The sequence below is a fragment of the Haemorhous mexicanus genome, chromosome 5, assembly GCF_027477595.1.
Source record: "Haemorhous mexicanus isolate bHaeMex1 chromosome 5, bHaeMex1.pri, whole genome shotgun sequence".
Classification (NCBI taxonomy): Eukaryota; Metazoa; Chordata; class Aves; order Passeriformes; family Fringillidae; genus Haemorhous; species Haemorhous mexicanus.
The window spans coordinates 22,376,345-22,399,253 of NC_082345.1; the positions used below are offsets into that span (position 1 = coordinate 22,376,345).

Consider the following 22,909-nt stretch of genomic DNA (forward strand, 5'->3'; position numbering starts at 1 on the left):
TGAAAGTGTGCCACACGTTCTGCCGTCAAGCAAACTCACCAGCCTTGGTCAGACTGCAGCAAAGCACAAGTCTCTGCTTAATGAGCACAGTGACATTCTGCCTCACAAATAACCAAGAGCTGACCAAGCAAGCATATCCACTGTGACACCTCAGCTGATTTCTTCCCTATTTAGAGCCACATTCTAAATCCGTATTCTCCAGCTGGAGGTGGACTTTCCTTTTGTATTGACAGGGAGACCAATTCTAGGTAAAATTCTAATTTTGCTTTAGTTTTTGATTCCTAAGTAACTTTTTCCTTTTACTACTTTTTGGCACTCTTTCAGAGGAATAACAACAAAAAAGAAGTGTAGAGAAGCACTGCCATTGATCATTTCCTTTACATATTCACTTGCCTGAATTTTGTCACACCATCCAGCAAAGTATCTGAATGTTTGCACAGACATTCCAATATGAGTCTTCAGAGCTAAAGTGTAGACAGCTCCTGAGTCAATAGACTCTATTGTAGCTAACTCCTCTTGATGTTCTTCCATCAGGTCTGCAAGTCTTTAATAAAAATATTAAAAATCCACATTAAAGGAAATGGCATCTAAAATTATATTAGGTTTGGCAAAGAAGCATAATCAAAATAGCACTCCCACTAAATTTGGAGGTGGAGGCACTGCTCCTTAATATCAGCGAAGGATTGAACAATTGCCCATTACTCTGCAAATGTCTTCACACTGGCTGTAGTAGAGACTGAATGAAGACATGAAATGTGCAAACTCACTTAAGGTGTAAGTAAGACCACAGTAAATGGTCTTACTTAAATTGATAATAACTATCAGTGTCTCAAAAATACATCTGCACAGATTGATACCTGTATTTATGAAGCACTACTGTTAGTTTAGTGATCCCCTGTTCAGGTCTGTTTGCATCAATGAATTTTTGCATTCAGTCCTTCACATTGTCTCACGTGCATTAATGTTTTTCTTCAGGTTCCCTGTGTGATTTGGTACTCAGATATATAATCAGTGCTCCCATGTGATTTTAAGAGCTTAAGAAAAGCATTTTTGATCCTGTAAAGAGTATTCAAAACTGGGTGTGAAACTTGTGAAATTTTTCCATTATGTAAATTCTGACCATTTAAAGCATTTGCATAGATGTGGTAAAATGCTCTTTAGTACCTGTTTTAAGCGTATCTTGGAGACCCAGCTACAGGTCAGGGCATTGGCAGTGTTGTGTAAGATAATGGATTTGGGCATGTGAGGAACAAAGGAGAAGGTTCCATTTAAAGTGTGCTTAATATTTTCTATTAATGATTCCTTAAGACAAAGCAGCAGAACTAGGAGCTTTAATGGCACACATATTCTCTTTGGTTCAGCACTCAAAATCTCCAGTTTGAACAGAGGCCAGAGAACAAAGGGCCTTATTTCAATTAAGGTGGTCCAGAGAGAGCTTTTATCCACTGGGAATCGTTTGCAACATAAATACTCTGGTGTTTTATCCTAAAGAATGAGCTCCCTGAGCAAAGCTTTTAATCCAGGGATAACAGGCACAATGTAAGGGAACTGTACTTTCCATATACCTAATATACCTATTCTTGCAAATCTTCCAAGTCTAAAACAGAGCAGGAGTTTTCACACCTTAAAATTTTCTCTTTAGGTCAGAGTTAACTTAATCTCTCAAGCACTCTACATTCCTGATACAAGTTAAACACAGGTTTATGCATGCCTTGAATATGTGCACATTTGTGAAAAACATAATCATTTAATGTTCAGTTCTGACCTGCCAATTTTCTCTTGTGATGACTACTAACTGTGCAAGACTCCTGCAGGCCTTTTCCCATGGCCTGGTCACACACTTAATAAGATGAGCAGAATATTTCACTTTGCTTTCATTCTTTTTTGCTAAGATTCCTGCAATGTCTTGTAAAATGTGTGGCATTTTTTCAGGAGAAGCAACCTGAAAAAGTAGCTCCTTTACTCATGTCTGCTCATTCATTTTTATGTTTAGACCTGAAAAAGCATTGAAAGTTTTTCGTATAGCCCACAAAAGGGGTTTTCTTTATAGGGAAGAGAATTTATAATACTTGGGGTTTTATTAACAGCCTCCTGTGTCACGCTCACACTACCTAGTCAGCATTGCCATCTTTCCAAGTTCACCTCTACCCCTTCAAGAATCAAAGCTCACCATTAAAATAGCATTAATTCAACAAAACTTCTGCTTATCGTCTGAACCAACAGCAACACAGTGAAAAATAAGAACTAGGCCTTAACTAGACACAGATACAAAAAAGGTGACACAGATACAAAAAAGAGATAAAAGTATCTCACGTAAATGTTTGAATCAGCTTAGAAAATTCCTGCACAGGACAATTCTTTCTCTGCAGACCATAACACATCTCCTACAGTGGGTCCTTAGCCAGATGCTGGAAAAATCTAGCATCAGTTACAGTCTATTTCAAAATTAGTGGCAATGAAGGTGTGTATTTACTGTATGGAGTGCACATGCAGGGAGGCTTAGCAAGATCAAATCTCTGCCTACCTAAGTCAGGTAGACGGTTTTAAAGCTTAGCCTCACTTATATGAAAGGATGGGGATTTACAAGGGAATTCTCGATTTTCACAATGAAACTCATATAGATTAAATGAAGACATCAAGTATTTAAAATATATTTTGCTCAGATTCTTTGCTTCCATTAATAAATAATAATTAAAGATTGGAAGCAGTGAGAGACCACAAGTTCTTCTCTGATACAAGAAAGGCTGGCAGGCTAAGAGCTGAGGCTGGTACACTGAAATCAATCAGGGGGTGAAAAGATGGCTAGTCTGGATCCTCTGACAGTGGGATTATGAACATCCATCACCTTCAGAAAATGTATACAAAAATTCTTCAGAGAAACAAAACAAGATTTGAGGAAATGAAACGAATGCAAGCTGTCTTATACATACCTGTACATGAGTCGCCCTCTTTCCCTTGCATTCATCCTCCCCCATTCACCATTTTCAAAAGCTTCCTTTGCTGCTGCCACTGCCTTGTCAACATCAGCCACTGAGGCAGAAGATACACTGGCTATTACCTGTGCAAAGGTAGCATTGTGTTAGCTCAAAAAGAAACATTGGGATACAGAGTGTTACTCCTTCCTCTCAAACTTCTAGACTGGGTATAATCAAATACTTAATACCCTCATCTGTGGCAGTTGTCATGGGTGAGCCCGGCTGCAAAAAGTTTAGACACAATTGAGGTGGCAGAATTTGGAGGACACTGCAGGAAGACAGGAGATTAAGAGATTCCTTAATCTTTCTTTTTCTTCAAAGTAAAGTGCATTGTCCTGCGGTCGCATTTCTCTTCACAGAGAAAAGCAAGGCACAACTTCCCAAGGATATTTTCTGGGAATCGCAGCGAGGAACCTCAGAGAAAGGAGAAACAATTCTTATCTCATTTGCTGCACCTGTGTTTGTGCAAAAGCAGAATGCAATATGGAGATTGTTTACCCAAAGTGATGATGTTTTGTTTCCTTGGCCTATCAGGGCCAAGTGCATGTCCAGACTGTTGGTCAGCAGACAGTGACAAGATTCTGTTTGGTTGAGTTGAGTGCTGGTGCAGATTCAGTTTAGATGTAATATAGTATAGAATAATATAATATAATTATAATATAAATATCATATCATATCATATAGTAATTCATTAGCCTTCTGATATCAATGGTGTCCTCCTCGTAATTTCTTCCCTTTGTTGCAGTTGCCCAGCTTATACTATACTGTCCCACTGGATCTCACCCTTTCTTTCCATATATAAAACCAATGTGGTATTGGTTTTACACTTCCAACAAAAGCTGGAAGTCTTTTTGTGTGGTATCACAATCTAATATCTCAACATGCTAAAACAGCTCCCACGTGTTCCATTTCTAAGGAATGGAGCTTCTGTTTTCATAGACCAACAGCAACACACAGTATTTTATGATGACTGTGTTCTAAATACACACATTGTAAATCCTAACACAGAATGGTTTTGAGTTTCATTCCATTCTATAATGAGTTTTAGGAAAAGTATCAGAGTCTGACTTCTAATGATAGTGAAATTTTTGTCATTGATTTCAGGAGCCATCATTTACTTCAGAATTAAATGGCAGCTACATGAACATCAGAATCACTTCTCTTATTTATAATTCACAGTTATGATTTGCTCAACCAATATTGGGTAATTCAGGACTAAAGTGCAACAGTATGTATTTTCCTATTGAAAAGTTATTTTTCTTAGTGGGAATTTAAAGGGACATTTTGGCGTCAAAATTACCCTAAGGTATCAGATTTATTAAAAAAGCAAAAAAAGAAAGAAGTTGATTACTGACAGGAAATATACCAAATATCCTGAAAGGAACATTTCTTTAGCAAATAAACTCCAGCAATTTCTCTTTGCAAAGCTAAACAAGAATGAAATCAAGGTAAAATGTTCAGCTGGGTGTGAAAAGTGATGTAATAATTGAAATAAATGTAGGTTATTTTTGCTTTGCAGCTTGACTCAAATGGAAAAAATCGTAGAATACGCAAAATGTAAAGTAAATTGAAATTTGAAATTATTTCTAGACTTTGTTTAATTTATTATATTTTAAAATTAAAGTTTTAAAATTTAAGTTTTGAAATTAGCAATATTCAGGTGATGTTTCATATTTTTAATAGGCAATACCAATGAAATAAACTGGTGTCAATCATATTTAGAAATTACTTACTGATCCATCTGCTGGATTTATAGTGTCATATGTTTTTCCATCATCAGCATCTATAAATTTCCCATTTATGAAGCATTGGTATGGCATATTCACAGTCATGTTGTTCATATTTTTTGAAACCTGGGTGAAATAAAAACTAAATTATTTTAAAATTATAATAATTAATATTTTAATGTAGTTTAACAAGCATTTGAAATCTGCAGCCAATATCCAGACACATTTTAGCCTATATATGTGGCTGTTAGAAGTAAAATGTAATGGAAACCAGATACAAATATATAAAAGTTTGTATAACCAAGTAGTTTGCTTTCCTACTGCATCAAGCAGTCTTATAAAATGCATTGTCTAAATGCATTGTCTAAATGTCTCCCCTAAAACTCAGGAAAGACTAAGCAACAATGCAAAATTAAAGGCCTTACATAATCAATGACTAACTCTTCTTCTTTGTCTTCTCCTCTGAGTTTTCTGACAGCCATCTGAATAAAGTCTGCAAACTTAGTGGCCATATACACATCTTCATTCTGTAGCTGCAGTCCACAATGTTTCTGTTTGATCTCTTCTAGCATTCTAAAGATTTTGAAGAAGGAGTAAGTTTACTTAAAAATTAAAGAATTATCCAGATAACTGAATCATTAGAAGGGCAAAAGGGATCAAAACTGGGCCTCAGTTTGTATGCATGTGAATTTGTGTGTGTGTTTCTCTGACAAGGACACAGAAATTATGCACTTTCCTGAAATCTGTTGGTTTAATTGTGGATGCTATGAAAAAGAAAATGTCACTTCTGGAATACTCTCAATAAAACTTTTGAAAATCAATTACTAGAAGATATTGATACGCCATTGGAAAGTAGTATTTGGGACTACTCCAACCAATATATGGAGGATTTTGAGCTTGGTAGGTAACCAGCACAATAATCAGTTTGTTTAAAAATGCTGGTTTTATATTATGGTCTGTGCTGTAAAAAGAAGGCAAACGAGGTGACCCAAGCCATGACAAACTTAGTGCATCTTTAAGCATGGGCTCAATTTTTTCTGTGAAAGGCTTCTCTTTCCCTCTGGGGAGGTGTTTGCTCAGGTTCCCAGTCAATCTCCTGGTCTGGAGATACCTGTGGCTGCACACAGACAGGTTTGAGCATCACCATGCTCCCCTGGGCACCATGTTCCTGAAGTTGTGGGGAATTTTCCCTCAGTAGAAAGCGCAGGATTACAGCAATATCTCATAACTTTGGGAGAAGAAATGCTCATGATTCCAAGGTAAGAAAGGGAATGTTAAGAGTATTGGAAAACATAGAGAGATTCGTTTTTTTAACACCACTGATTGAAATGCACCAAGACAACTTTTCTCATTAACTTTGGCTTTACAATTTTCTTATTTTGAATATTCCTACCTGACAACATGCATAGAGGATGCTCCAGATTTGAAGAAGTCTGTGGAATCCTCAATTGCAGCAACATTGCTTAAAATTCCCTTCCAAATAGCCTAATAATACAGAACAACAACAGAGGCAATAATGAATAATCATCTAATAGCAAAAAGTATTTATCAAACTGTATTTTCTATAGTATTTTTACCTACAACATATATTATTTCACAGGTTTCTAAAACATTAAGTTATTTTAAGAGGGTCTAAAACAGTCTAGAGGAATGATGTCAGACAAGACATTTTTCAGTATAATTACATGATCAAAATATAGTATTTTGTCTATGGTAATTTTACCCAATCAGGCAAGAAACCGGAATGGTGTAATGCTAAAACTTTTCAGGCCCATCTTTAAAAGATGTTTTATCCTCCAAATAATAAGTTCCTATTGCATTACAGAATGTGTCATCAGTATAGGTAAGGACAGCCTGGGGCACTTTATGAATGGATTGATGGTATTTCAGGCACCTGGCCAAGGCTGAGAAGCAGTTTAAGCTGCATGCATGAGATGGAGAAATAAACAGTTCAGTAACTGGTAATGTAATATTTCAATTAATTATAACTGAGTTTCACAGTTAGCAGGCAGTGTCATCAACTGATCCGTTTATACTTCTTTTCATAATTTTCTCATTCAATAGCTCCAGGCAGCATTTAGGTTGCTGGCAAGCAGGTTCAAGGAAATCTTGAATCAGCAGCTTAAAATATTAGTACAGTAAGCTTCCTGACCTGTGCCAAAAATTAATAACTCTGCAGCAGAGTCAGCACAAGGGAAGACATCTATGATTCATTTGGCACGAAACTTTAATGATAAATGCGGCTTTCAGCTAAGTGCCTGACACTACATAGGGATAGATCTCAGGAGAGGGCAGAAAAGTTCCTCTCTGAGTTTTCTGCTCTAGCTGTTCCCAATCCCTCTGGCAGCCAGCCCCTTGTCTGTGGTTGTGGCAGAAGAAATGCACACATGTACAATGAGAAAACTGCTGCCTTTTGCTTTAAGAAGGCTGTTTTGAGACTCCCTGGAGCATGTCCAACAGGCCCATTCTGAGCACATCCTAGTGATGAACACCACAGTGAAAAAAGGATTCCAAGAACTGTCCAAGTCTGCCAATGTTGAAAACCTCACTTCTACGAGGTGAAGCTCAGTCTGTTTTTCCTCACCCCACCTTCATCACTTGTAGATATTTACCATTACCTGCACTCACTCTTTTTGTATTACCTGTATCTGAAAGAAAACTTTGTAAAGTGAGACAAGTACATTAGTGAATCCCCACCTGAATTAATAGCAATAACTAAACCTTCACCCCCATATACTTTGAGTACATTTTATCAAAAAATTACTTGCATGACTAAACAAAAGATATGCCTTGCCAAAAATAAATATGTAAAGCTTTTGTCTGAATAATATCCCACTGAAGCAGGTTAGTGAATTACTCTGATATCTTCTGCAATCTTTTTCTCCTTTTCTGTAAATTCCAGGGCAGTTGTTTCATCAGCAGAGAAGTATTTAGATGCAGGGATCATTTTTCCATCCTCAAACTGCAGATTTCTCACTAGTACCTGAAAAATGAGAGGATATGATTTTAAATTGTTTGGGAGGTAGCACATCCTTGGATGAAGAGTTTTTAGGCATTAATAGGGTGATTGAAATAGTGAAATAAATTGCTTGCAGGAAAGCTGATATGATGCAGGCAATTTAGCACAGGCCACTCGTACCTGTCTTTTAAATTCTCTTCTAGTAAGAACAGATTTTACTTCATATAGGAAATGACTAAAGATTGAGTGAAAAGCAGAACATGAACATCTTCTCTATAGGATGGTAGAGGATTGATAAAATCCAAATGAATCAGCTGTCAGTCGTTAGCACCTGGATTTATCTAGCTTGACAGTTCCACACTACCTGCCCTTCTTGCTAAAACTATTCCATCCATGCTTATGCTTGCCAGACTGAGCACTTACCATCTTCCCATCATTTCCAAAAACTACTAGACCATTCTTTGTCACAAGTCCTGGTCTTGAAGCACCTTTTATTGTCAGCTCTTGTCCAGCAGGCACTGAAGCATCAAGTAATGATGAGCCATAAAAAGTAACCACCTAAAAAGAAATGTAATTAAAAGTGCACAGACTCTAAGTGTGCTGTAAAGTTTTAACAATTATACTGTTTTGAAGTTAATATAATAGAAATAAAATATAATTACCTACACATGGAAAACATGTTACAACAATTCTAGATCTTTACAACTCAGAACATGTAAAACTTTGCAAATTGCCTAAACCTGCAAAGTAGCTGAGCTGTAACAATGTGCATGCTGCAACCAGTGCAGGAAAGGGAGCAGCTTTTGACAGTGCATGCCCAGAATGAGCGACCACTCTATAAAATTTTATAGATTTATTTCTACAAACTATATAGGCCCAAATCCCCTTAAAATTAAATCCTCTGTTATTTCAGCAGCCCACAGTGTTTCATTTTGCTGTCCATACTGTGATGTTGACCACTATAAATGGGCTGTATTATACTGTAATGCATACCTGCTTCCCAAAATGACTGGCACAGTTTGGTTCTACTCTTCATACCTTTGTACCATGTCTCTTTTCTTTTTTCAGATATTGTACTTATCTTTCTTCAAATTAAATGAATTGTGCTATTAAAAAACTTTAAACTACTGCGTTCTGCGTATTTCTTTAGGCCCCTGTTCTAGATAAACACAAAACGTAAAGTCATCAGACTAGAGCTACTCCAATGTAACAGTCATTTGTATTCACCTGTATGCAGGTATCTTTAATTTTATAATAAATAAGAGTCTAAAAGAGAGTATAGATAAGAATATTCTTCTGGTTTTCAGAGCATACCTGTCCATTTATTGTTGTCCATGCTCCAGGCACTTTATCATGCCCTCGAATCCAATTGTGCAAAGCTGCTGCAGGTTGTTCCCAGAAGATCTAGGAAATCAAGACATGCCAGGATGCACCACCACACCTTCCCAACCACAAAGAAGATCATCTAATGCAGTAGGGGTGCTTAGATAAATGATTCTCATATGGGAATTCAATTAATATTTTTATCTGTTGTTTATACGGCCTACATTATATTTTTGGCACTAGAAGGAAAGGTGCCAAAACATTTTTTTCCTAAAATCAAATGTATTTCTGGCAGAGAATTTTATATGGCCTGTTGGCAAACAAAGAGAGTGATCTTTATTCGATGTTGTATTCAAAAGTATGGTGGCTTACTAAGAATCCACTGAAATTGCAGCTGCCTCTTAGCTGCCTGTACACGATCCTGAATAGGACACCAAGTTTCTAAATACATGAAACTGCTGAAAGGAAAATGGAACTTAACCTAGGGCTCCGTTACATGCATCCTAAGAGGTATTCCAGGAAAAAGAGGTGAGGAAACAACTCAGTTAAAATTCACATTAACTTCATATTGCTGCTACTGTAATCTGAATTAATAACTTTTCTAGCACTATGCACAAAAAAAACAGTGTTACTTCACACTACCTCTGCATTTTCCTTTTTCTGGATCCCTTCATATGTTGCCCCTTCTTTAGGCTGAGGTATACGAGGGGCCTTACCATCAGCAATTAGATGTACAGCTTCCACCTACATGAAAAAATAGAAGATTTAATGTTAGCTTGATTCACCTTTTTTTCTTCAGTCATACTTCAGAATGACAGCAAAAGACTTTCTGCCACAAGGTGAATTGGTTTGGGGTTTTTAAACCTAGTATTTCCAAACTCTAAGGAATCAGTGCTGCCCTGAACAAACACGTGTGTTTCCTTGAGTCTCTCTGACAAAAGAAATAGCCTCCAGAATTTCATGGGAGTACCTAGTCACCAAACTTAGAGCAGCTGTCTGAATTCTCCAGAACAAAAATATGGCTCAGTATGACTGCATCAAACTTTTCCCTTTTTCTCTCTGCAAAAAGTTATTTTTCTGCATTTAAATGAAGGGAGAAAAAACAATCTCTAAGGAGCAATGCTGAATATTTTTTGTGCATTTTCTTTTATTCATTTAAAAAAAAAAAACAAAAAATGACAAGCATAGAAAACCCAAAGCCAATCCACCAGAACTCTGAGCCTCAAACACCATACTGCCATTTTTTTCTTAAAAATCTCACACCTAATTTTTTTGTTGCTGCTGAGCCTTTAAAGGATTTTGTCTTGTAGGGGAAGAGCCACATTCCAAACAAATTCAACTTCATGCCATCTGTGGAAACAGAATATGCTCTGCCTGCTGTCAGCAACAAATATTCTGAGGTAACATCCTCAGCTGTTGGGCAGCCACACAGCTCCAGTGAAGTCTAGAATTTGGCTGAGAATCACAACGTCTGTCTTTCCAAATGCATACATCTTGTCTGTATTTCCTTTACTTTCAACCCTTTTCCTCTTAAAAAGATGGTATTTAGTACAGGTAAACATACCATAGCCTTTATTCCTTCTGGGAAGAGAAACCGGTTATACAGGTCATCCACAGTATCATTTTGGCCAACATCACATTCTCGCTGTAGAAGTATTGGTCCAGTGTCCAAACCATCATCAGCCCAAAAAATAGTAAATCCTGCTTTCTTATCTCCTTGAATTAAAGTCCTGGGTATAAAAAAATACTTACAGTAAATACAGAAAAAAATAAAGTAGTTAGGAATATCAACTCACATGTTACATTCATGTTTATATTCATTTTCTTTAGGAAGATAGAAAAGAAAATCCTAACAATCTTTGCTGTATTTTCACTGCTCACTTCCGAGCCAGGAACCCAAAGATTTGACACTGTTGATGTGTGATTTCCACAAAGTGACATAGGAAACGCTGCAAGTGAACCCAGGCTGTCCCACATAGCTCACTGTGATAATTATTTTTAAAGTATTATTAATGGTAAGACACTCCGAGCAAAAGGTGTGCAACAGCTATGACAGAATTTGAAAGATGGAAGCATCTAACAAAATATTGTCTTAATAATTTTTGATTGTAATTAGCTAAGCCTCATGGCTCATCTGTAGGTCAACAAGGAAATTACATTTCCCACACAGCTGAAACAGAATTAAACTCAGAGTAGAAAATTATAAATATGCAACTGTTTAAGGAAAAGTTATTAGTGGAATTAAAGCTTTCCAGCCAGATTCTCAGCTGCTGTGCATGAACATAGTAATGCCTACATTAGACCTGTGCTGATTTACCTCAGCTCAGAATTTGCATCTGCATCCAAAGGGAGTTTCAGCCACCTAAAATTTTGCAGCTCTCCTTTGGCACGCCTCAGAATGATGGAACTCCCTAAAGTGTGTGTAAGGGAGCAGTGAGAAATGGTGAGAAAAATATTTCCTGCATGTTTTCAGCCATTTGTATGCATGCAAACTTCAATGCTATTTTAAATAATACGTATCTCATGTAAGTATTCCCTCAGCAGCCCATGTTGTAACAGGATTGTCTGAGATCTGGCTTATACACAGGAAAACTCATTATTAATTATAAGCACTGAAAGCTGCATTAATAAAATGAGTGAAGTACACTGAAGTACATATTGGATGAACAAGGGACAAACTCCAAAGACAACGGGGAAAGTTGGCAGGTATAACAGAAGTGAAAGCTTATGGAAATTTGGCCAGCCCTTATCAGATCTTTCACATATTTAGTTGCATTTCTTATGGTTTTTATTATGTAAAAATTCCAAAAGAGCACTAGTGAGAAATGGATGTCCTCAGCATGGAAAAGAAGGTTTTATAAGCAAATGTCTCTGATGCTGGATAGGTGACAAGGTGAGAACAACCATGTGCCCCCTCTGTCCACCAGCTCCTGCCACAAAGGGCCGCTGATAACAGAGTGGCAGAAGCTCGAAGAGTCTTCCATGGCTCAGCTAGTATATGTCCTTCCCAATGACCTCTTTTCCAGTCTGAAGACTCCATCATTTGTCTCCAGTCATGTGAAAGCTGTCCTATATCCTTGACATCTTTCTTAGCCTTTTCTGAACTTAGCTAGTTCATGTTCCAGCTGAGATGCAGTGTTTAAAATGACAGAATCCTACAATATTTTGAGTTGGAAGGGACCCACAAGGACCATTGAGTCCAACTCCTGAATGAATGGATCCTTCCATGGTGAGTAACAACAATCCTTTTCTGAGTAACAACAATTAACTTTAACACTGCTTATATATAGTCAGGTAGGTTTCTCCCTTGTGTGCATTGTGTAATGCTTCTTAACCTTGAATTTGATCTCTCATTTTCTTACTCTCCCATTTACTATCACATTTACTCATTTGCATAGAAAGAGTATTCCTTATTACAGACTTAAATCAGAGTCATTGATCTAAAGTTTCCTGGCTTTCACTTTCAGCCTTTTTAAAACTGGTATTGCTTTTGCTATTTCCCAGTCACCTGCATCAACATAGCCTTAAGAAACAGAAATGTTGCAGGTCATCTCAAACCTGTGTTTGCTGAAGTCCTGTGGTACTGACAAAGAGTTTCTTATTCCTTCATCAGTTCACGAAAATGTCTTCTGCTCACAGTTCAGCTCAAGATAATTGTTTTGACTTATTCCACACAAAGAAGGACTGTAGGTTAAGCTTCTCCATCCTGAATACCAATACAGATTTCCTACTGTGGTATTCTCTTTGATAAAATACCTTTGTTAAATACCACACCTCTATCACTTATATACCTCCAAGCTTTAACATATTTGGAGGAATTGTTGGTATTATATTTTGTGCCTTAAAAAGCTGGTTCTTCAGTTCTTTTCTGGATCGTCTCACTCTCATTTTCTGCTGAGTTTATGCTATTTTACTTTACACACTTGGACATAACTGACATTTTTTGAAGTCTTTACCTCTCTAATAGTCTCCTCAACACCTCTGTTTAAGTATTTCAGCGTAGTACTTTTTCCAGAAAGGATTAAAATTAAACAAAACTAAGTATACTTTTGCTTTGAATCCACAACACTGTGGATTCAGATAATCACCATGCTGCCTTTAAGATTATTTTTTAATTGTTTCTCCATATTTAGATAATTTCTTACTGAATTTAGACACTGTGATAATGCCATTTCTGTCATCACAAGAGTGCCAGATTTGAGTCTGTTGAGGCTGCTTTTGCAGTGTAGTTCTTTTAGGGTGATGATTTGAGCCTACCTTGTGAGATAAGGTTTTTTTCTTGTGGGTTCTCTCTTCTCCCTTCCACTCTGTGAAATCTTAGGATTGGTATCAGACATTCCTGTGATAGTTATCGAGTGTTTGTGGGGATGAGCCACTAGGGCAGTGTCCTGCTTATGGAAACTCCAGATTGTTGATTCATGCATGTGAGTAAAATATATGAATGTACAGCTCACACCACTGATCCTCCCAGAGTAGCAGCTGAGCTCACATTGGAAATAATAATGAATCCCAGGTATGAAGGGCAGTTCATGTACCAAATAGTCAGCTGCTCCAGAGAAGTTCCTTCAGAGCATTTGCAAGTCAGGAGAACTGCAGCATTTACAAGAGTAACAGGTGCAGACCAGCACCCTAACGTGACAAACACGTGGTTTTGATGCACAGAACTCACCAGTTTATTGCAGAAGCTCCCCGGTGGCGTGGGAGGATGGATGGATGGTAAATAATAGAGCCATGTTTTGGGCAGTCAATAACATCCATGGGGATAAACTGTGTACAGAATGGAAGGACATTTAACTCTGCTCCAACTGATTTGTAGGCTGCAACTACTTCCTGGATAGGCTTGCCTTTAGCTCTCCATTTGGGGAACTTAAAAACAGGTGTACCATCCTTCTCGGCTGCCAGTGCTGAGGGGCAAGAAGAGTTTTGTTTTTTTTTTTCATTTTTTGTTAAAAATTCAAGTCACAGACATATTACATGACAACTAAAGCAAATCATCATGTGACCACAGAGTGCTCTTCTGTATGCCGTTTAAAAACCTTTGTGCTTGGATGTATTTTATTAATTCTGTCTTTGATTATCTTTCCTACATCTTTTGTCTATCTCAATTTTCTGTTCACTCTTATGACTTGGCTAGTAAGTACCAATGAAAGCAGAAAAGACAGGTATTCGTACTTTACTTTCTCTTTTTTGTCTGTGAAATTGGATCTTGAGCTTGACCTGAAGCATCTTTAGCCTCTTGATTTAAATCTTAGGTAAATTCTTATTTAAATATTATTCCGTGCAAGTTAGTGTGTACTGAAGTTACTTTTAGAAAACAAAGACTGTAGCTATCTGAGGGCACAGAAAGCTTCAGGAAACACTTGAGACTTAAGTTTTTGAGTCATCTGGAAATAAAAAGAAGTGAAGTCATCTAGCAATTTAATTTGATTTTCTTCCCCCAGCCAGGAAAGATTGGACGAAATTATACTGTGGTTTTAGTTAAAAATAAAGACATGATTGAAAGACTGGAAGATTTACTTAGTTACATTTGTTAGTGTAACAACTGTACAAGAATAATTTATATAATGTAAACACGTTATGATATATTGTACATAAACTTTTTATATAATGTAATCCAACCAGACACGGATAGTCAATTTTTCATTTTCTAAGTTAATGGTTGCCTTCTCTAATTCTTCCAAAGTGTGATTAAATTTTTTAATGAGGTAGAGTTGAGAATTACATGCTAGTCTGCGGACACCACAGCACCGGTAAGCAAAATTTATGTTTGATTCTTCCCTCATGAGAGTTCTGTAAAAACATGTCAGGACCATACTAAAAAAACCCACCCAAAACAAAAACCAAAACAACACAACACAAAACAAAACCACCAAAAAAGCCCCCAACCAAAACCAAGAGAGAATTCAAACAGCTCATGGAATGCAGTTTTGATTTCAGATAGAGGCACATTCCATTCGGGCACTTTTATCTGCTAATCATATTTACTCGCTGCCTTTGAACTTGTGTCACAGAAAAGTGACAATTCAGATGGTTTCAAATTAGCTTCTTTGCCATGCTGGTTCTAAGTACAATCCTGAATAAGGAAAACTTCTTTCTTTATTAAGCCCAGAAAATCCTGATGCACCTTGACAATGGAAAAAGGGAGAGCAAAGCCTCCTCCAACTTTTTGAATATGTTTTCCATAGTCCAGATGGAAGAGAAATAGGCTTTGCAGGTACACTGCCACACACAAGCTTGTCAAAAAGGGCAGAAAGCCAGGGATAAACAATCTTGGCTCAGTGCCTTGAGTGTCCCAGCCAGCACAGAGAAGCAGGTGACAGACATTTGCACTTGAATATAGGCTCAGCAGCTATTTGCTGTAAGATACAGATCTAATTCAGAATGATTACCTCTAGAGTGTACATTTAAATAAGATATCCAGATTAATTTTGGTTTTCCAAAACTTTAATATTCAGCCCTCCATGTTTAGAAACTACTTTAAAAGTTGCTTTTCTAAAGTACTGACAAATGCACAAGGTTAAACTTGTTCTAGGACTGGCGTTTGTTAAAGGATAATCTTGTACTGGATTTAGTGGATCAAAGACAATATATGCAAGTCATCCCTATATAGCTATAACCTTCTAATGAAAGGAAGGAAAATTTGTTATGTACACCTGTAATATTTACATTTGGATTCAGGTTACACTTACCCAAAGGATCAGCTTGTCCATTCTTGTCAGGCACAGTGAATACACCCACAACCTTATGTCCTTCTTTTCTCAGCTTGTTGTAAACTTCTTGTCCAAAAATACTTTGACCTATAAGAGCTAGCTTTAGCTTATGTTGATAAGCCTGGTAAAAAGAATTAAAACAAAACATGTTGTAGGATGCAAAGAAAATATATTGTTCCTTACATTTTTGTCTTGCTCTTTCTTTGTAAATTTTCAGTTTGATTTAAAATGGAATAGTTTTTCTTACCTAATCACCTTTGAAAGAATAATAATCAATTTTTTGAGATTAATGACAGGTAACATACAATTTAGAAAGAGCATACTTCACATGAAAGTATCATCTGATACTGTCACTGACATTTATATGGCTTTTTTACAATTTTCATTAGACAGACCACCCACTGCTTCTTATGAGAGGCTCCATGACCTTATCCATAGTCAGAAATGAAAATACATTTTTTGAAACATACATAAAACACTTTTTGTAGGCATAATTTATGTGGCTGGAACATGCTCTCTAAATCCCTGTAATTAAACAGAGGTATATTATTTGTGGTTAACATGTATAGGCTAAAGAAGACAAACTTGCACTGTTCCTGCCAAGTTAAAGGTGATGATCATCCATTTGATACTCCTACAAGCAAAAAATGGTGCTAAAGGTGAGGTTCCCTGGCTGGACTTCTACTGCCTGCTGCATTTGGATCCCAGTACACTGAACATGTGATTTAAGCTTCTTCAGACAGAGAAGGTGCAAGAAACCACCTCCACTTTTTTTTTTTTTAATTTATGAAAGTTATATTTATGATAATTTATGGAAGTTATGATAGAATCGCAACACTATGATGATATCAGAATATCAGATATTGCTATGTTTTTCAAGTGATTGCTTCCTGAGAAAACTACTTTTTCCTTCTGAGTCCTTTTAGATTTATGTGGCAGTTGTGCTCCTCTCCCACCCTACCTCCAGTCCCTCACCTCCAACAACACCTCCTTTATCCCAGAACTGGTACTGCTGTAGCTGCATTAGGGTACTGAAGAGAGCAGGCGCCGACATGATAAACACGGCTTATTTGTAACTGGATCTCTTCACTTGTCTAATTTATAGCATGGCCATTAGTCCTAACATAGGGCCAGCAGGGGAGTAGGAATGAGCATGGAAACATGGCAGAAGGGTGGAACTGTCTCTACATGCATGTCTTTGCATTTTTAGTCAGCTTTTGGAAAATGAAAACTGGAAACCTCTGAAAAACAAATGAACTATCACACCTGGCTAAATAGGAAAGGTCTGCACAGAATAAACAGAAAACTTACCTTCCTCAAAGCTGAATCTGGAACAAACTGTTCCTAGACTCAAACAATACAGATCCCTCCTCTTAGGAGGCCTGAACAAAAGGTAGGAAATAAATCCACTCACTCCCCACCCTTGTTCTTAACTTCATTTTTCACAACTGGACTTTGACTTTCATTTTTTCCTTATGACCATTTAGAGGAATCAAAGCACTCTATGAATGTCTTCACCACTGACATTTGTTTTCCTTGTAAGTTGGCACCTGTACGTTTATCTCCTCCCTCCTCTTCCCTTTCTTAGGGTGCTGGGACATGAGGATACTTTGACTGAGTGGGTTATTGATTGGACAACAAATGGTCTACACTGCCCACCAGATCATGTGACAAAGAGAAATGTCCTGAAAAATAGGTTACTCAAAATCACAATCCACTAAAATTCATTTCACAGCTGACATAGCATGGATGTATTTTACTGGTTTCAGGTACTTTTGTTGTGCAGCTGGCTTTAGAAAAGGGAGTTATGAATTGGTAGGTTCCATTGCAGGAATATTGAATTTTGGGGTTTTTTTAATATAAAACAATAGGAAATAATTATTTGTACTGGAAACAATATTTTCCCTGAGAATGAAACTGCATAGTAAAACTGTCCTGTATTGCAGCATTACTCAGCACTAGTGCCACTGCAGCAGAAACAAGCAGTAAGATGCAGAGATGGACATAACTCAGGCCCTTGCAAAATCAGACTGTTATAAGTGGCTGGCAAAAAAATGTCTGTGACATTGCTGATAATAATATTACTAACCAACACTGCATTGCTGGCAGCTATACCTCAAATAGTCCACTCTGTGACATTGCTGATAATAATATTACTAACCAACACTGCATTGCTGGCAGCTATACCTCAAATAGTCCACTATTTCATTCTTAACAAAGATAAGACCTTGTTCAGAATTACAATTTATCCTTGTAATCCTTATCCAGCCAGGCCAAACTGATGCAGGTGGTGCTCATTATCAATGCTTTATGATGGATGCCTTTACAGCAGAAATGTTGCTGCACTACAAAAAAAAAATTAGATTTTCCAAGTATTTTAAATTTAGCCAGGCAAATTGGAGAAAGATTAACCTGCTGGATCACTGAACATGTTCAGCATGGTATGAAATCCTTTGATTTCTGTACTGTGCTAACTAGTGCCCAACTAGTATATTGAATAAATGTTAAAAATAGTCAGATGAGAATTACTAATTCTACTTCTGCCCTTTTGTCAACATTTCTCAGTAAGAACAGGACTGGAAGGGATCTTCTTAGCTAATGAATCTTCTCTTCTGCCATCACAAAAAATCATGTCATATAATTGTTTTTGTAAATCTACCCAAAATCCTTTCCAAAGCACTGTTAAAGTATTCACTTCTGTACTCTGCTGCTTTTCTGATACTTGGACAATCTTCTTGTAATTTTAAGTCCAAATTTATCAGCACTTAAAGAGTTACTTTTTCACAAAGAGTTTATTCACAAAGCGCTAATAACATATGGACCCTCTATTCCTACACTTTCACTTCATGTTGCCCTGTGAATAAATCTGATTCTCATATTACATGGAATGGCATAGCAGTTCCGGTACCAAATCATGAGTTGCTGTAAATCAACATACTTTCAGTAAAGCTACACATTTAATTTGTGTTAGCTGTGGAACTGAATCAACAAATGGTGAGAAGCAAAGAGAGAATGTAGTCCCCAAACGAATAACAAATAAAAAAACCCCACCAAATGCAAACTGAAAGTGGCAAGACTGAGAAGACTGCAGTGTGGGAAATTCTGTAGGGCACAAAAACATTATTCTAGCAGTAAATCAGCCTTGCTGCCTCACACTTGCAGAAGGTAACTCAAATTGTCTGGTTTCAATTGCAAGATGGATCTGGTAACTGTGACCAGTGATTCTTGAGTTGTCTCTCCACTGAATGGTATCCACAAATCAGCCATGAACAGGATTTCTACTGAGTTAAAAAAAAAAAAAAAAAAAAGGAAAATATCTGTGTGGAAGGGCTTGCATGCTCAGACCACAAGTTCAGTCCTTTGTTTTATGTTTTATTTGAAAAATTACAGTGGAACAACTGCATGAGATGTTATAGCCATTCATATCTTCCTTTGGAAACTCTCCTTAAGCATTTTTACCTAAGATGAGTAAGACATGTGGGAAAATTTTGTAGAAGAATTTAATGTGGACATAACACTCAATTAAAACAGAAAGTTCTATAAGACAACACAGAGAAGAAAAAGAGTTTGGTGTTTTCTGTCTTACAGAAATGGCACATTTTGGCCAGAGTGCCATTGCTAGCATTCATCATGAAACTTTAGAAATTCTGTTGAAGAACACCAAAACAATCTTGGTTTTGAATAATGTGCTAGATAGATACTCCATCATTACCACTAACATACACAGAGATTAAACTTTTTATTATTTTTGACAGTGATGTTAAAAGATTATACTAGACTCCTTTTGCAGTTGGCTGGCTGACTATGAGCACATAGTGTGCATGAACCATGCCTGTGAAGGTTAATGGTCATGTAGCATCAGAGTGGATCTTTTGCTACACTTTTGTAAGATTACCCAATTCCTAGTTATAGTAAACAAAGCAGTTCAGGTGGCTTAGGGAGATCTGGCCCTTCTTTTATGACTAATCATGGAATAATATAGTAATTATGACAGTGCTGCCAGAATACCAGATTTTAGGAAATCGGTTTTCACTCTACTGTAATTCTACTGTTTTCACTGTCTGAACTTTCAATTTCTTCTTTAACTTTATATTTTGTTTATAGCATAACACAGATTAACAGTGATTATGTTTCCTTGACTCTAGTACTCATGATTTGAATGAAAACAGTAACATAAAGGTAGAAGCATAAAATCCGAGAAGTGTTTGTACAAACAGTCATCTTGAATGCTCAACGTGTCTCAAAGTTCACATGTGCTTCACCACCTCAATACAAAAGCACAGATTTAAATTTAACATCTGTATTTAAAAATTCTGTCCATATGATCTCTTGATACCATACTGGAATATATTTTAAAATAGTTCATTAAAAGTTTTACAGTATTTTAATGTTTGATTCCATTCTTGTTCTCTTTTTCTTCCAAAACACTTAAACAGAAATAAAACTAACAAATAGAATTAAGTACTGTATAGATGACAGCCTGACAAATACTGGTAACTATCTTGCCAAGTTCTACTTCCTAGAAATAGGAGATAAATCCAACATCTACATTTTCTTCTCTAAGAAGAGTCTAAGCTTACAAAATCTCTTCAGAGGAAATTTTTTATTTTTTTTGGATAAAAATAATTTTCTGTTATTGCCTCTTTTGTATGTGCATCTAAACTTCAATTGGTTATCCCTTCTAATTAAATTTCCTGAAAATTAAGATTTACTAACTGCTACTCTGGGTACAAACCTTATAATCAAAAGATTACAATATTTTACTTAGTTTGCATAAGAATTATAAGAATTTAGTAAAGCTAAAAAAAATCTGAATGTTACATCTTTTTAAAATTACTACAGAGAGATGCTTCTTTTGAAAAGCAGTACTGCAACTTTATTTCTACTGAGACCCCCCTACATGTGCTAAATTCCAGTGCCTGCAAATAGAAGCCTATAGTAGAACCCCACCCCCATCTACATACACATCCAGGGCAATGTGTTCCCACCGTTCATTCATTCTCTTTTTTTTTGGCATTGCTGATTGCATTTCTAAAAGGCTTGTGTTAAATCTCCTAATTCTAACACCTTCCATGCAGACACCTTTGGAGGATTGCTGTCCTCAAACAAAATTGAGCAACCAAACACGAAACAATGAACAATCTCTAGGGAAGAAAGAACTCCCCCAAGCCTCATTCAACTTGCCAGACGTACACATCTGGACAATTTGGACTGGACATGGCTTTCAGGCAGATGCTCCTTGCAGGAGTCCTGCAGTCTATATATGTAACCAGACATAAAGAAAAGGGCTTGAAACAAATGCTCAGAGCTGTAAAAGACTAAACATGGGGTGCAGAGGAATTTAGGCCACCAACTGCAACCCTGAGCAGCCCACTATGCCAGAGCTATCAACCAGATGTGAGAAGGTCACAAACGAAACAGGCCAGAGCCGCAGGCTTCACTCTGGCCCTGGGAACGAGCATGGTTCCTTCTAAAGAAGACAGCCTTCAGATTCTCGCAGGGAAAATCCAGCCTGAGGGAGGCAGAGAACGCCTGCTTCACATGATTCTTGACACACGATTACAGGGCACTATCATAGCATCGCTGGTGCCTGTTCCCCGCAGCTTCCAGGCACATTCCTGCAAGATGCAACGCTCAGATGATGGCTGCGATCCCGCTTGCCGAACAGGGCAAGATGCAGCCTTTGCATCCACCCCGAGACCTTTCCCTACCCTGCGTGCCTCTACGCGCTTTGCTAAATCCTCGGCAGAGACGATAGGCATCACATCCTGGAAAATACCCGCTCCCGCCATCCCCCTCCTTGCGGTTGCCCCCCAACCGGTTCGCTCGCGGGTTCAGCACGGCACAGCACGGCAGGACCCAGGTCTGCGGCCGCCTGCCCCGCGCTACTCACCGCAGCCGTGGTGCAGATGGTCCGCAGCAGCCGGGGTGCTGTCAGCAGCATCTTGCGTCCGTTCGGCCAACACGGAGCCGGCTGCGCGGCCGTGGCGGAGCGCCTCGTCTGATGCAACCCGCGCCGATGCCGCTGGCGCCGGGCCCGCGCCTGCATCCGCGGCGGCGCAACCCCGCCCGGGCCCGCGGCCACCGGGGGGAGCGGGGCCGCCCCGCACCTGCCGCGCCCGCCGCCCCCTCGGCGCCGGGGAGCGGCGGGGGTCGAGAGGTGCGGCCTCAGCGGGGAGGGGAGGGGAGGGGAGGGGAGGGGAGGGGAGGGGAGGGGAGGGGAGGGGAGGGGAGGGGAGGGGAGGGGAGGGGAGGGGAGGGGAGGGGAGGGGAGCGCCGCTGCTCCCCGATCCCAGTGTGGCGGCCGAGCCCTCCCCCTCATGCCTTCGGGCACCAGGGCAGAGACCTGTGGGGTGACGTGGGGGGCTCCTGGCCCGCGAGCACGGGAGTCACAGAATCGTTAGGTTTGGAAGGGTCCTCTGGAGATCATCCAGTCCAGCCCCTCTGCCAAGGCAGGGTCACCTAGAGCAGGTCACACAGGAACGCGTCCAGATGAGCTTTGAATATTTCCATGGAGAGAGACTCCCTGGGCAGCCTGTTCGAGTGCTCTGCCACCCTCAATGTACAGTTCTTCCTCATGCTGAGGTGAAACTTCTCGTGTTGTAGTTTATGGCCATTGCTCCTCGTTGCTAGGCACCACTGAAAAGAGTCCGGCACCACCCTTGTCCTCTTTGAGGTATTCGTAGGCTTTAATGAGATCCCCTCTCACTCTTCTCTAGACTGAAACAGACCCAGCTCCCACAGCTCTTGCTCCAGACCCTTCATCATCTTTGTGGCTCTCCACTGCACCCTCTCCAGTCACTCCTTGTCTTTCGTGTTGTCATGGCCACCAAGGCCACCCGGGAGCCATTTTTGGGTCTGAGATGCTTGCAGTGTCTCCAGCAGTGTTCCAGCCATTTACAGCTTGAGGGGACAGAACCCCTCACCTTCACCTTTGCCCTCTCTACCAAGGCTGTTGGCAAGACATTCCCTTTGACTCTGCTGTGGCAGTAAAAGATCATGTGGATTATTAGCATTAATTTTTAGTTTATTTCATGCTAGTAATGGGGTTAAAAACATTAATGACTTACTGGAAATCCATATCATCCCCTTTGCCAAGTATTATTAAAGCAGCTCACTCTACTTAGCCATTTCTTAAAAATCTTGCTCTTGACTTCTATTACTAAAAATGTTTCAATTTCAATATTATTTGGAAGCTACAACCAATATTCTGGT

General features: G+C 38.6%; 1 protein-coding gene across 2 annotated transcripts in view; it reads right to left on the reverse strand.

Moving 5' to 3' along the window:
• Positions 1 to 21,727, reverse strand: part of ALDH1L2 (aldehyde dehydrogenase 1 family member L2) — a 28,693-nt gene extending 6,966 nt beyond the window's left edge. The window contains exons 1-13 of one of the 2 annotated variants that reach the window (XM_059846213.1): positions 21,588 to 21,727; positions 15,674 to 15,815; positions 13,654 to 13,751; positions 10,549 to 10,714; positions 9,627 to 9,728; positions 8,976 to 9,065; positions 8,085 to 8,219; positions 7,560 to 7,685; positions 6,096 to 6,187; positions 5,128 to 5,275; positions 4,709 to 4,828; positions 2,931 to 3,058; positions 394 to 544 (exon numbers count right to left, since the gene is read on the reverse strand). In XM_059846213.1, coding sequence (XP_059702196.1) covers positions 394 to 544; positions 2,931 to 3,058; positions 4,709 to 4,828; positions 5,128 to 5,275; positions 6,096 to 6,187; positions 7,560 to 7,685; positions 8,085 to 8,219; positions 8,976 to 9,065; positions 9,627 to 9,728; positions 10,549 to 10,714; positions 13,654 to 13,751; positions 15,674 to 15,694 — 1,377 coding nt within the window. In that variant the 5' untranslated portion in view covers positions 15,695 to 15,815; positions 21,588 to 21,727. Of the gene's footprint in view, positions 1 to 393; positions 545 to 2,930; positions 3,059 to 4,708; positions 4,829 to 5,127; positions 5,276 to 6,095; positions 6,188 to 7,559; positions 7,686 to 8,084; positions 8,220 to 8,975; positions 9,066 to 9,626; positions 9,729 to 10,548; positions 10,715 to 13,653; positions 13,889 to 15,673; positions 15,816 to 21,587 lie in introns of both variants that reach the window. The other variant, XM_059846212.1, reaches the window with a different exon arrangement.
• Between the last annotated feature and the right edge of the window lie 1,182 nt (positions 21,728 to 22,909).